Raw genomic sequence first — 15,693 nt, 5'->3', positions numbered from 1 at the left:
AGATATAAGAAAAGAATCTGAGTTGGTTAAGATGGAATCACACATGGGGGAACTAAAAGGTTAAAAAAGATTGGGTGAGAGCAATACATGATGGGTGACCTACAGGAAAATTGGGAAATTTGTAAAATTTGAGGGTGGGTGATAGTGTGTGGTGTATAGCGGGTGGGTGTATGATGGTGTGACCGTTTAAATAATATTTCATTTTACGAATTTTAATTAAAAAATTAATTTTTTAATTTTTTTTTATTCTTGAAAATTAGTGACGGATTAGCGACCAGACATTTAGCTATTTGATTCGGTCGCTAATTAAAAAATTCATTCCGTCGCAAATAATTTTTAAATCGGTCGTTATTTGATTAGCGACCAGACATTTAGCGACAAACAACGTCGCTAAACCTGTTTAGCGACGGAATTTAGCCATTTAGCGATGGAAAAATTCGTCGCTAAATGGCTGTTTTTTAGTAGTGTATACCGTGTTATTTTTGGAGAATGTATCTAAATTTTGAGATGAATACAAAGTGTATTCGAGTTGTTTCTAAAATTTCATGGACTGAACTCCAATTTGCTGATAAATTATTGATAGATCTCTAATACATCGTGGATAGTAATGGTTGTAATTCATTAGAGCTAGCAAATGAAAAGAGTCGTGAAGTAACTTCTGTTCGTTTAAATAGTTTTTGAGACACATACATAATACATATTAATAATATAATTTTGAGATACATAAATAATATATATGAATAATTTATATATTATTTTTACCAATAGCGATAAATTTAATGAAGAGGATAAATATTGTTATTAGTTCTTTTTTTTGGTATATCACATGTATATAAAAATATTTATATTGATAAAAGTGGAGTTAAAAAATCATAAATCATTATTTTTATACTTTAATTTATAGTGAATAGTAATATATCAAAATGTCGACGCAGCAGTGTTCCCAGGTCGACAATATATGGGAGTAGGAGTTGTGGTACGTGACTGGCGTGGAGAGGTTGTATAGGCTAGGCAATGCAGTTGGTTCGTCTCGTTTTCTCCTCGCATGGCTGAGTTTATGGATATTAGAGAGGCTCTTAGTTAGCTCAAGGGGCATGATAAAATTATTATTGAGCCGAATGCGATAGAGATTGTTTTAAAGATCAGAAATCCGACTAGTAATGAATCTGAGATGCTCGTGGATGATTGTCTAGAGCTAGCAAAGCAGTTTTATAATATTTATTTTGTTTTCGTGAGGCCATCTGCGAATCAGGCAGCGCATGTTTTAGCGCAATATGTTAAGTTCCAATTCAGGTCATCAGGAGTAGTTTTGTGACTTTCCTGACTATCTCACAAATGTAAATGCTCTCGATTTGATTTAATAGAATAGTTTTTCTCTTAAAAAAACATATCAAAATGTTATTGATAGTATTTGATGTGTGAATTATAATTAAAGCACGTGATACATATATCGTTTAATTTAAAATATATTATACATACACCTTAAAGACACATATATGATACATATTAATAATATATTTATTTATTTATTTATTTATTTTTGTTTTAGAAATATGAAAAAAAAAATCAAATATATCCTTGGTACATATCTGAGACACAACAGATACATAAATGATTCATGTTTGAATAGTTTTCACAAACGGACGCGTGACCGACACACGGTTCTGACGCGCGTGTCAAACGCATGTCAGAGGCGTTTCTCACACGTTTTTGACCTATTCTGATGCGTTTTTACCTTTTTTTTATTTGTTTTGTGTGTGCCATATGTTGCATCCTCATTGGGAAGGTATTAAATGTAAAGTTTCAGCTTTTTGAGGTGCTCATATAATATTTCAGCAAATTTAGCATTTTTGTTATTTTCTTCCTCTTTTTGAATATTTTTGTCATTTTTTCTGTCTTTTATATGAGCCAACTCTATTCTTTCTTTTTCATACAAATGTTTCTTACAAAGTTGACCTAAATTTTAAAATTGTTTTCTTTGTTACGTTTCTAAAATTCGCAGTTTCTTTCTCTTTTTCTTCTGAAAATTGCGGTTTCTTATAATGGGAAGAAAGTCAGTTGGCCATAGACCGCTAAAAGGACAATCGTCTGGTTCGTAATCTCTTGATAAAACTGTCAATGAAGCAATGTCTCATGAAACTAACAATGCTGTTGTTTTGAGGAATGATGAATATGAATTTATTCAGAATCCACCTGTTGTCACGAATGACTCTGAATTAGCGGAGTCTGTTTTAAAAAGTCAAGAGGATATGTCGGAACAAATCACATTTGCTGTTGAAGAATTGAATGTAGATGATGCACTAGAGAAGCGTAGCTGAAAATGCTAAGGAAGTATTAGACATGACCGAAATAGTGCTGAAAGCAAGTAAACCTAAAGTTCTTCGTGCTTTTAAGCATCGGAAAAAGACAGATTCTGATGTTGATAAAACATTAAAAAATCTTAAACTATTGTTACTGAAGTACAACATGATGTTCCAACATTGCCAAAGAAGCCCGTTTGTGCTTCTAAGCGTGTGAAGAGTGGTCCAAATGCTGGAACTGATTCGATGGTTGCTGAACTTGCCAAATTAAAGGCATCGTATACTAGCAAAAAATTGGTGAAGCAAGTTTCTTTTGAAACAACCAACAGTTCGAGCCGTGTTGTAAAAACTACATCCTAAGAAAACTATAAAGAAGAATACCAGTTGCGTTAAAATGAAAATTTCTTTTGAATCTACTGATTTGAATGGTGCTGCTAATAAAATTATTAAGGTATTAAATTGTTTTTGTTTTTTTAAGATGTTTTGATTATTCGTTGTATAAATATGTCTTTGTTGTTCACTAAATTCTTTATTATTATTTTTTCAGCAACTTGTTATTCAGGAGAAAAACAATACTCCAACTTTTTTTTTGAAGAGAAAATTTCCTCTTGAAAATTCGGAATCGGAAGATGTCTTTGTTGATAAGTTAGTGGAGGTATGCTATCTGATGATCATTTAGCGACGCCTCAATAACCGACGGAGATAATTCGTTGCTAAATGTATCTAGCAACGGAAAATAATCATTTAGTGAAAGAAAAATCCGACACCAAATGGCTATTTTATAGTAGTGTATGCCCGTTCTCTGCCAGAACATCAAGATTATTTTTCAGACGTTTTTAAATATCTCACATTTGTAACTATTTTTAGTTAACTGATATCACCAATTATTGTTGTTTTTAAAGACAAACAAAGTAATATATTAATGTAAAGTTTCATCTATAGAGTTCACTAAATATATCATTGATAATTATTGAGTTAAGGAGCATATGATGTCCCTAGTGGTGGAAGTGTTGTCTTTTACTCGAAGGAGACCAAATTCAAACCTTGGTTTTTGCAATTTATGTTGTTTCTTAGTTGATTAAAAATGTTTTTCAATTGAACCAGATCGAGTCTAATGTTCTATATGTCCAGTTCAACAAGTTAACCAGTTAGGTTTGAAAGGTTTTAGCAGTTCTTAAAAAAGAGGATTATTATAGCAATTCAAACAGGAAATCGGTCTGGCTCCCCAGTTATTCTTATCAAACTGACCGATCCGGTTTTGGTTTGAAAACCATGATATTATCAGATTCTAAAGAGCACAATTTAAGTTTCAAAGAAATTGAATGAAACCTCGCGAACTCAAAATTCATAATGACATTGCTCGTTATATATGTTTAGGACTAATGGTTAAAAAAATCCAAACCCTTACGATTTGTTGCAATTATATCCAAAACTTTTAATTTTTGCAATAATATTCAAATTGCATTCTTTGTTGCAATAATATCCAAATTGCATTTTTTGTAGATATAATAGTCAAATTGATGGTTAAACTTGTTGTTTTCAATTAAAATTTTAGGCTATTATTATTTTTTGATGTACAATAATATAGTAAAAGTCCCAAAAAATGGCAAAAAACTCAAAAAATTCACATAAAAGTGCAATTTGGATATTATTGCAAAAATTAAAAGGTTTGCATATAATTGCAACAAGTCGTAAAAGTTTGGGTTTTTTTTGCCATTAGCCATATGTTTATTTAGTGGAAGTGCAAATCCTGAGAAAGATTACAAAATTGGAATAATTTTGAGTTGTAAATACATGACCTAAAAGTCTACAATTTAATTTTTCTTTATTAATTAGCATGGTAATTAGTATTATTGATGCTTGTAAATTTCTTTTATTATATTCATATTTCTAATCAATCCCAATGCTATTCAATTATTATTAACATTGTATATGGACCCCTTCTTTCTTTCTTCTGTTTAAAAATAGGATAGAAGTAATACATATTCTTTGATAAATATTCAAGTTCATGATTCCATTGCTGACATTGTACATAGACTTCCTTTTTAAATAAGAAATATAAAGGAATAATAAGTTGTAAGATAACTTTAATTTTAATGTTATCTAATGACCATTTTCTGGAAAAACTATTTTAAATCAAAGTTGATGATATTATTTTTATTCATTATTTATTACTTTGGTCTCATATAAATGTTAAAGTTCATTTTTTTTAAAGGTCGAACTTTTACAGCTAAACTGAAGCTAATTCTAACTAATACTTTAAACCATTCAACTCATCAATTTAGACATTTGATGTGTCAATTAGTCGTTCTCAATATATTTTGTCACACGTCCGCTGTATCAAAAATGATGATTTTAAAAATACCGGATACATTTCACATTATCTACAAAGTTTTGGCTTTTTTAAACATTAAGCCAAATGTTAAATGTGTAATACTATTATAAAAGGTTAATATTAAAATGAAAACGTGGCATATTTTGAAATACTTGTAACTTTAACTTAAAGCTTTCTTTGTCATTGTGAAAAACATTTGTGCGTAAGTGGTACCACTTTGTAATTTATGCCTTTGAACTGAGTCCCTAAAATCATATGTGACCCTCCTACTGTCTCCTTCTCTTTATATCATTCATCATTGGCTACTTTCCTTTTATTTGCACTTTTTTTTACATTGAGGTCCCTCTTTTAGGTGCTGAATGACAAAAGCATAAACTCTCTAACATTTTTCTAAAATATTTTTGTACACAAATATTTATCAGACTTTAAAATAAAATTATTTATCAGACTTAAACATGAACAAAAGTATAGAGTGGTAATTTCTTGAAATACATATTTTGGTAACTTATTTACACCTTTATCTGTCAAGTTTTGATTTTTATTTTTTACCTTTTTTTATTTACGAAAGATATCTTTTTGTTTTTTTAATTTCAAAAATGCATTTCTTTCGGTTTTCAATTTCGGTTTTCGGTTTTTTCGGTTCGGTTGACCGAACCGACCGAACCTACAATTTTTTTATATAGTGTAAGATTAGTGTATATATAGTGTATATATAGTGTATATATAGTGTATATATAGTGTTAATTTTTATTTTTTATAGATTTTTTTCTAGATTTTTTTTATTTTTTATAGTGTAACAGTAGTGTATATATAGTGTTTTTATGGTGTTTATATAGTGTAAGATTAATGTATAAGTAGTATATATATAGTGTATAAGTAATGTATATATAGTGTATAAGCAATGTATTTATGGCATTTTGTAATGTTTTTTGTGGTTTACACCATGAAACACTGCAAATACACCATAAACACTGCAAATACACCATAAACACTGTAAATGCACCATAAATATACTAAAAACCGACAGAAATACACTATAAATACACCAAAAATACACTAAAACGTAAATATATTATGAAATTACTACAAATGCACCATAAATCAATTTTTTCTTTATAAAATCGGTAACAATAAAAAATCGATGAATAAGAAAAGACAAAATAAATAATTATATGAATAATAGAACAATTTTATAAACAAAAAATTATAGATTTACAATAATTTATTTACAAAATATTTAAATCATTACAAAAAACCTAAAAAATTACAAAAATCTAAAAACGAGTCGAGAAATCCATAGCGTGAACGGAAGAGACGAACAGACTAGCGCGAACAGAAAAGACGAACAGAAAAACGACCGGAAACGACGAGAAATCCATCTGTTGGACCCTTGTCCTTTCAAACTCTTTTGTTTTGACTTTGACAATCAACTATGAGTGATCTAATCTTGTTTATTAGTGTATAGGAACTCATAGGAACAATCGGAAGTCAATTCGGAGCTCTCTAGCAAAAATTGAGTTTTTGAGTTGCAAGTTGTCCAGAGAAAGTTAGCGGGCGCCAACTATAGTTAGCGGTCGCCAACTTTATCAGAAGTGAAATCCTAACCTACAACTCAAAGTTAGCGGGCGCGAACTTGGCTTAGCGGGCGCGAAGAAGATGACCGTTGGAGGGCCAACAGATATTTTGAAGTCCCCCAATGGAACGTTGACATGTGGCACTAGCCGTTGGAGTTTTTGTCCTTTAGCAGAAGTTAGCGGGCGCCAACTAGTTAGCGGGCGCCAACTTTGTCTGACAGCAAAATATGTTTTGTTTGCTTGTGCCTTTCTTGGGATTGCTTTGGGTATAAATATTAATCCATTTGTAATGTTTTAAGGTTAATGATTCACACACCTTGAAACAACAAACACACATTTTCAAATCAATTAGTTTTGTTGTAGTTTTGGAGTTATCTTGGAAACTCCTAATCATTATGAGTTAGAGTTTAGCTTTGGAAAAACTCAACCCTTCATAGGTTCTTTATTATCCTTGAAAAATCAATTGTGAGTTTGAGATTATCTCTAAGAAATCTCTTTGTAAAGTTGGTGTTTATCTATAAAGCACAATCCCATTTAGTGGATTCTAAAATCTCAATCTTAGATTGAGTAGTAGAGTAGGATCGTTAGTTGAACCACTCTAAATCTCTTGTGTCTTTAAATTCTCTTTTCCGCTTTAAAGAATTTAAATTTCCGATTCACCAATCAAAAACCGGTTTGCCTTATAACCCATATAGTATTTCACCATCGGAACTAGACGAACGGAAGCGCGACCGGAAAGACGAACGGAAAAGTAATCGGAGGAGATAAACTGAAAATCAAATGAAAAAGAAGAAGAAAAGAAGAAGAGAAGAAAAGAGAGAAGAGAGAAAAAAGGTGGCTATGTAAAATGATAACCTCAAATGAGATAAAACTTCTTTATATAGTGGGTATTTTTGGTAAATAAGTTAGCTTATTAGGTAACGTAGGATGAGAGAAAAAGATGAGATAAAATGGTGTAAATACTTTATTTAAAACAGGTATTTGAAAAAATAATCCCAAGTATATATTGGAGTTTTAATTAATAAAATTTGTATTTGTTTTGTAAATTCCTTTGTAAATAAATTTTGATATTTCTAAGCTAAATAATACTATTTATTTCGGTAATTTACCATTAATTTTTTTTAATTTTTGAACTAAATAATACTCCCTCCGTCCCAAATTAATAGACAGTTTAGAACAAACACGGATATTAAAAATTTAGCTTCTCTAAATAAAATGAGTTAATACATAAAAATATACTATACTTGCCCTCATTTAATTACTGTTGTTCAGGAAGTTCTATATTATATTTTATGTTTTTTCAGTCCCTCTATTTATCTAATTTTTAATGTTTTTGCCATCTTTTAATTATTTTTAATTTGTATTTACTAAATTTTCTTCCAACAACATAAAAAATATTAAAAATCGAAAATCAAATAAAAAAAGGAATCGGAAGAATAAACAAATAGTACATAATATTCCTCAATAAAAATAGCATGATATAGGAGTGCTCCGGATGGATTTTGCTAAAAAGAAGCTTGTCAAAGTTTTCAACTCAAAATAAATCCATAATTTGATTTTGGAGAGAGCATTTTTTTATAAAAATTATGATATGTATAAGAGTTGCCTCCAACGACAAAACTGTCCAGCTTCTAAGGTGGCCAAAAAGAATCCTTACCAATCTTTACTATATAGTTTTTTAAGCTTATTTATTCACTAAAATCAAACCACTATCATTAGACTTTATTATAAATTTATCAGACAAATAAAACTAATAAAATACTCCTTGTCAACCAAGACGACCCACGTCTAATTCGTCTTTCCTTCAGAAAAAACTTTCTTAGTTATTACCATTACTAGTACTACTAATACATATATGATTTCTATTTTAAACAATTTTTTTATTCAGCATAATACAACGATAATTAAATTATTTACTTTAGAATATTATTTTATTTTAAAAAAATTCCATACAAAATACCTATAGAACATATAACTAATCTAAACATATGGTATATATATAGATATATATCTAATACTATTGGAAAGACATACCCTATAATCATTAATATTCTTCTTTATTTAAGCTATATAATTATTGACATTCTTGTTGCTTTGCCATTTAATCATGTATCTCCCTTCCTAAACAACATACTTCCATTATTTTATGCACTAAATTAACTGGCAGAATCTTTACTTGGACTATAAGTTTCCTATAAATTAAAAGAATGCACCCTCCTCTTCTTTTAATTACTTTAATTTTTAGCTCTCAAACATAAAAGAAATGGGAAGAAAACCTTGCTGTGACAAGATTGGTCTGAAAAGAGGACCATGGACTATTGAAGAAGATCAAAAGCTTAATAATTTCATCCTTAACAACGGTATCCATTGCTGGCGATTGGTACCGAAATTCGCAGGTAATTCGGTCTTTAGTATTTTCAAATTTTACGTAACGTTTACTAAATTATTTATATTTGAGCTAAAATGAGTTGTGATATAAATTAAAGGGCTACTACGATGTGGAAAGAGTTGTCGATTGCGATGGATTAATTACTTGAGACCTGATCTTAAGCGTGGTGCTTTTACAGAATTTGAAGATGATCAAATTATTCAGCTTCATTCCCGTCTAGGCAATAGGTAAGGAACATGTAAGGTTAAGAGTTTGAATGGTGCTATATTTTTATCATATGTTTCAATGTGATGCTAAAACTTTAATTTATATCAATTCAAACGGTAGTAGAACTTTAATTTTTATTTCAAAGCTGCAAGGCAGATTACTTTTCAATCTTTCAAATCAAAATAAGTTGATATGACAATCAATTGTAATATATTCAAAAAATATACCGATATAGCCAATATGACCGATATTTCAATTTTTCAATCGATTTAATTGTTCCTACGTGGCAACTAAATGTGTAATTATTTTAATTATGCCTACGTGGCAACTGAATGTACTTTTTTTTAACTTGGTATGCCATGTAGACATAATTAAATTGATTTTGGATAAATTTCTAGCAAGTTGGCCAATTCGAGATAGTTTTAATTTTGGAAATGTTTAGATAGATTTCTAAAACGTCAAAAAGATTTGGCTTTTTGATGCCATTAAACCTTTTTGATAGCACTTATATAAGAACTAAAGTTTGCACACCAAATTATAAGATTGAACAAAATTTTGGTATCACTCATGTTAACACAAAAATACCAATCAATATATAGAAAAAAAAGTTAATATTACAGATTGATAATCGATGTTAATTGTGCATATATTTAGGTGGTCTAAGATTGCTTCACAACTTCCGGGTCGTACCGACAACGAAATCAAGAACCATTGGAACACCAGAATCAAGAAAAGGTTGAGGCAACTTGGGGTAGATCCTCTTACTCACAACCCAATTCAGCAAACAGAAAAGTTTGATACTGATAATGGTGTCAAAATCGACGAGGCAGTACAATCTAACTCGTCGACCGGACAAGAAGAAGAAGAAAAAGAAGTGCAAAAAAATGATATATTGAATAACTACGAAATGTTGTGTTCTTCAAGCTCTGATATTGTGTTTTCAAGTAATTCATCACAACATTCTTCAGTGGGTGAAACTTCATCGGTTCATCAACAAGATTGCTGGGTTGACTGTGTGGACTCTATTCTTTCATGGGATACCTTCAATGATCTTTACTTTCTTGATAATATTAATACCCAATTTCCTAATTGTTTATGATCAAGAAAATAAATGTAAAATATTGTGAAAGAGTGCTACAACATTAAAGTTGAACATCTCTTTAATTTCTTTTCTTATTCTTCTTATTATTAAATAGTCAAATTCCATTTGTTTTTTGTCATTGTAAATTTTTGTTTTTTCGCTTTCACAAAAGGGTGGATTGAAAAATTGTGCCATTATCAAACTCCAGTGTTATTATAGAAGGGTTATCGAATTTTAAATTTTACATTTTTTGTTATTGATGGAACAACGCTTCTTCGAAGAGACTTGCAAAACAAAAAAAGATCAGAAAATTAGTCAGACTGCATTTATAAATAACCAAATATAAATATGTTCTATATCTACATTTATATTGTCTATATCTATGTAATTATAAAATTAATAAAATCAAATGAAATTTTTTATTCTCATAAATAATTATTATAATTCTCATCAAATAGAAAATTGTCAAAAAAAAAAAATTCTAACTAAACTATTTATTTTGATTTCATCTTTTTAGCAAGTGTCATAAATTTCCACTTATCTAAACTACTCATTTTAATTTATTTTTTAATGAATTTCAAATTGTTACTAATTGATGGAAACCAAATTCCAGCATAACTATTATGAAATCGAGTCGTACAAGATCCACTCATACAAGAATCCAAGGACTCACCCAAGGCGAAGCATAAAGATAACAGCACTCGGATTTTGGAGATCTCGCAGTGTCTAAAGACTAAAGAGGATTTACTTAAATCCCAACAAGACCGAATCTCAAAGGATTCCGTGATATCTAAAATCAAGTTCAAAGCGCGTGGCCAAAGACCTGATTACATGGAAACAAAATAATATCCAGAAGACCAGGTATAATGGAATCACTTTCCTACTTGAAAATATACTCATATTTGGAAAGATAAACCTATTTAGGAAGTACACTCCTACATAGGACTCTCATTAAATAAGGAATCACTTTCTTATTCAAATACCTACTAATAAATAGGAATCACTTTCTTATTCCAACTCATACAAGGTATTTATCATGCACTGTATAAAGACATGAGATATGCCTACAATCACGAATGAATTCATTACACAAATACGCTGCTTAAGCCTAGATTCACTTAAGCATCAGAGCGTTAATCGGACAATCACCGTCTGTTTGACCATCTACTCTATTTTGCAGGTTTAATCTACGATCAGAGGACAAACTCCACCAATTGGTGGAGTCTGTGGAAAAAGCTTAAAACCTTCAAATTCGAAGGAGTTTTTCTGAACTCAAAACTAATTTCAATGAAGGAATGGCTTCTGGCGGATTAAACTCGAAGAATAAACAACCCATGGATTCGAAGAATCTGGATCAAACACCTCCGCAAGGTTTAAATGCCTCTAACACTTCTAATGTTACCGACGCCGACGGTGTCAACACCACCGGAGTGAACACCACTGACGCATGAAGTTCACACTCAGACATACTAAACCTAACACCTCAATATCAAACGGAGCAGATCAGGGGAAGCAATCCAATTGTCTTCCCTAATCTAGATGGAACTAGCGAGCAAATTCCAAACGTGGTTTTCCCAGAAGTCTATCACGATATGTTGAAAAAGATGTTGGGAGCGTTCCAGGCTAACCTAGATAAGATGGCGGAAGAGGCCATAAATCAACAAGTGCTCATGTTGAGAGCATAAATTTGCTGAGGAATCAATTTACTACACCACCCAATCACCACAGACAAAGGGTGGAAACGGATGGGAGAAACCCTAACAATCAAGGGACTCGAGGATGAATTAACAGAGCTGAAAGAGGTAATGAAGATGGGCGTAAGACCCCTAAGAACCAGTAGGATGAAGGGGACGAGAACAAAGGAGACGAAGCTAACCGAGGAAAAGCCACCCAAAATGGTAAAAATTGGGATGAAGCCAGGAGCGGGCTAAATTCAAAAAGAGGAGAACGAAGGGAGAAAGAAGATGCTTCAACACGGAAAAAAAAGACAAGAAAAAAAGACAAAAAAAGGTCCCACAAAGCCCAATCAAAAAAAACCAAAAGGACTAAGGCGAGTCCTGTGAATCTCCATAAAGGAGTAAAACAACATACGTAGCCGAATAAGACCTAGAAGAAAAGATAGCAAAAGCGCTAAAAAAGTTCAAAGATGAGGAATTGGATATAAATGATCTGAGACTAAAAGGATCTCCCTTATCCGCTGAAATTATGGAGGAAACAATTCGCCACAGTATGAAGTTATCGATCTTACCAACATTCAATGGCGAAGGACACCCGAGAGACCACACGTTAAGATTCTCGGCGACGATGAGGCCATAAGCGTTTCAGACGCCATTTTGTTGTAAGTATTTTTCACCACCCTGACCAGGACAGCTCATAGATGGTACAATAAGCTCAAACCGAGGACAATTAAGAATTTCACGGCCCTATCAAATGAATTTCTAAATGGATATCTCATAAACACATCGGCCAAAACCACCACCAACATCCTGAGATCATGGATCCATGAAGAGGAAGAAACGACAAGGAGCTACTTAGAGCGATTCAACAAGCAAGTCATGAAGATCGACAACCTAAACATTGACATGGAAACTGAAGTCTTTAGAGAAGGAATATTGTTCGGAAAGTTGGTGGATAAAGTGCAGGCCAACAAACCCACAACTTTCACGAACATGATGGGAATAGCACAGAAGTACTTTAAGTTTGACGAAGGACGAGAGCTGTAAGAGGAAAAGAGGCAAAAACAAAAGAATCCAAATAAAGATCAAGGGATAAGCCAAGATCGAGGAAAGAGGAGAGACGCTCGACCTTAAGAAAGTAGGCGCTTCGCCCCACAAATTAGATATGAGTCAAGGAATGACCCCCGAGACGATGAACGAAACTACACACCGCTCAACATGAGCAGAATCATTGTCTTGATTTGGATAAAAGAAAACGTGAAATATGTAAAATGGTCGCAGAAGATGAGAGCCGAAATTAGGGACACCGGGAAATTCTGCAAATTCCACGATGAGCATGGATATGACACCGGATGCCGAGATCTCAAGGTGGAAATTGAAGGAATGATTGATTTAGACAAACTTAGGAAGTTCATCGCCAAAAAAAGAAAAGGATAGCGACCAGGGAGAGAAGCAACACAGAGATGAAAAAATAAAAGAAAAAGAAGAAGAGAGGCCCTCAAATTTTTTGGGGACAATGCACATGATCAATGGTGGTGGCTCTAGCAGTTCTACCATTAGAAAAAAAACAAATAAAAGAAGTGATGAATATCCAGGAAACTCATAAGGCCCCGATCATATTTGATGTCGAAGACTACGAGCATTTCCAAGCACCTTATAATGACGCCTTGGTACTAACAAAAATCATCAAAAAGGGACATGGAGCGAATCCTCATAGATGAGGGAAGCGTTGTTAATTAATGACAAATACATCTTACAAAATCCTTGACGGAACAACAGCCAAACTACGCCGAGTCTCGATTCCACTATCTGCGCTCGGAGGACTATCCATCAAGCCTCTTGGAGCGGTGACTCTAGAGGTCATAATTGCGCTAGAAAAAGAAATCAACAAGAAGATCATGTCTCCACGATTCGGCGGCGGTGATCAGTATCAGGGCGCTCGCTATGAAAGTCTCAACCGAAAAAGGATTCGTGACTCTAAGAGGAGACCAAAAGATTATTAAGAAGTGCTATGATGAATCCATAGTCGATCTCCAATAACCAAAGAAAGATAAAAAGGAAGAATGAGGGGGAGTAGGCAAATAACACATCACCAGTAGGAACTTAGGGCCTACCTAATGAATGTTATAATTTTCTTTGTTTTTGTAAGAAAATTTTTATATCAATAAAATATTTTTATTCTTGCAAGTCTTGGCATGAATACACAAGAGACTAAAGCCCCACAAGAATAAAGAGCTCAAAGCTCCAATGAAGATAAGGGTCCAATACCCCATTAAAATAAACGAATTGACCATAACTCTACTAATTCTCTCAAAAGAATCTTGATCGATTCTAAAAAAGAATTTAAGATTTAGATTAACCTTACAAGAAAATCAAGAGAGTTTAGACTAACTCTCAAAAGAAAAAAGAGTTCAGATTAACTCTTCGATAAACAAAAAGGAAGGCGGAACGCCCAAAGGATGAAATCATATAAGACGGAAACGCCCAAAAGCAAACGAATCATAACAACGAGAAATTATAAAAGGCAAATCACCCATAAAAAATAATAGAATTACTTAAAGAAATTCAAGTCTTCATTAAAGGAAAATGGTTACATAAATCATTCGAAGAAAATCCTGAAGGAATATAACAGGCAATTCGCCCAATACAAAAATTACAATTAAGTTGATTTCGCAAAATCAGCTCGATCTTTTGTTATTTTCTCCATCAATGCCTTGGCTAAATCCCGAGGGTCCAAATCATTAACGCCAGAAAGATCTATATCGAGATTCTGCTCCCGAAGACTATCTTCAATGGCCAGCCTATATTCACTCATTAAAGCCGAATAGAATGACTTTGTATCGAGCAAAGAGATATGGCGAAAGGCCAAAGACTTTTCAAGGAACCTTGTTGTGTAGCCGGTTTGTGGCTGATGTTGTCATGCCTTTGGCATTTATCGCATTTCTTCACTAAGGTCTTTGGATTCTTCCTTTATAATTGGCCAGTAATAGCCCTGTAGCATCATTTTGTTTTGCTATTGTGGTAGCCTCTTCATGGGCTCCACAGAATCCATCATGTATTTCTTGCAGGCTTAGATTTCCGTGTTTTTTTTATACGCATTTTGACCAAGGATGAGTTAAGGACGTCCGGTAGAGAGTTCCCCCCATAGTAGGAGAAGTTTGCTGACTTTCGGATGATTCAAACAGCCTCATTTTTGTCTGTTGGCATTTTGTCGCTTTCTAAATATTCGACAATTGGAGTCATCCACGTTTTTTGTTCATCCATCTATATGACCTCAGCTTCTTCGGTGTTAGGCGATTGTAGTACTTCTTTAAGCTTCATTCAGCTGAATAATTCTCCCAACTCAAACGCCAACTTGGCTATGGAATTTGCGTCTGCATTTTTCTCCCTCGGGATTTGGTGAATTTTCCATTGTCCTCTTTGCTTTTCCAATGAGCATCGTTTTGAATTTGGCCAAGTTTTTGCTCATTCTGGTTTCCTTAGCTTGGGATTATCCTTTTATTTGGTTTACCACTAGCTGTGAGTCGATATGGATTTTTAAAATTTTGATTTTTACTTGTAGAGCTAGTCTGAGTCCAGCAATTAGTGCTTTATATTCTGATGCATTATTGCTCGCATCAAATTTTATGTGTACGCCATATATTCTATTTTTATTTTCTTGGTCCATTCAAGATGATTCCAGCTCCAGCTCCAGCTCCTTCGTCGTTTGTGGCTCATTCGACATTTAGTTTCCATAGGAAATTTAAATTTAGCTCTTTAGACACTCCTAGTGTGATTTCAGCCACAAAATATACCAGTGCTTGAACATTAAAAGTTTGCCTCGGTTCATAGAGAACGTCATATTCGACAGTTGGACGGACCAGCAGACAAGCCTTGTGGAGGTCTCGGGTCTTTGTAGCACTTACCTTAAGGGTTGATTCATTTTTAGTACTACAATGGGGCCTTGGATGTAATATTTTAGTTTTTTCGCCGTAGTTACGACAACTACCGCTATTATTTCTATTATTAGATATCTTGTTTCTGATCCTTTTAGTACTCGGCTAATATAATAGATATGTTTTAGTTCTTTGTCCTCCTCGCTGACCAGAACGGTTCCGATTGTTTTCTTTTTTATGCAAATGTACAAGTATA

General features: G+C 32.8%; 1 protein-coding gene across 2 annotated transcripts; it reads left to right on the top strand.

The window, feature by feature from the left end:
* Positions 1 to 8,377: 8,377 nt before the first annotated feature.
* LOC126682494 (transcription factor MYB20-like) lies at positions 8,378 to 10,025 on the top strand. Of its 2 annotated transcripts, none has more exons than XM_050378207.1 (3): positions 8,378 to 8,605; positions 8,777 to 8,825; positions 9,460 to 10,025. In XM_050378207.1, exons 1-3 carry the CDS (start codon positions 8,473 to 8,475, stop codon positions 9,902 to 9,904), a joined length of 627 nt encoding a protein of 208 aa, XP_050234164.1. In that variant the 5' UTR covers positions 8,378 to 8,472; the 3' UTR covers positions 9,905 to 10,025. The 2 variants fall into 2 exon arrangements, with proteins under 2 accessions (XP_050234164.1, XP_050234163.1); XM_050378206.2 differs by having other exon boundaries at positions 8,385 to 8,605; positions 8,696 to 8,825.
* The last annotated feature ends 5,668 nt before the right edge of the window (positions 10,026 to 15,693 follow it).

The sequence above is a fragment of the Mercurialis annua genome, linkage group LG5 (genome assembly GCF_937616625.2).
Source record: "Mercurialis annua linkage group LG5, ddMerAnnu1.2, whole genome shotgun sequence".
Classification (NCBI taxonomy): Eukaryota; Viridiplantae; Streptophyta; class Magnoliopsida; order Malpighiales; family Euphorbiaceae; genus Mercurialis; species Mercurialis annua.
Note: the sequence above shows the minus strand (reverse complement) of the source record. Positions and strands in the feature narration are given on the sequence as shown.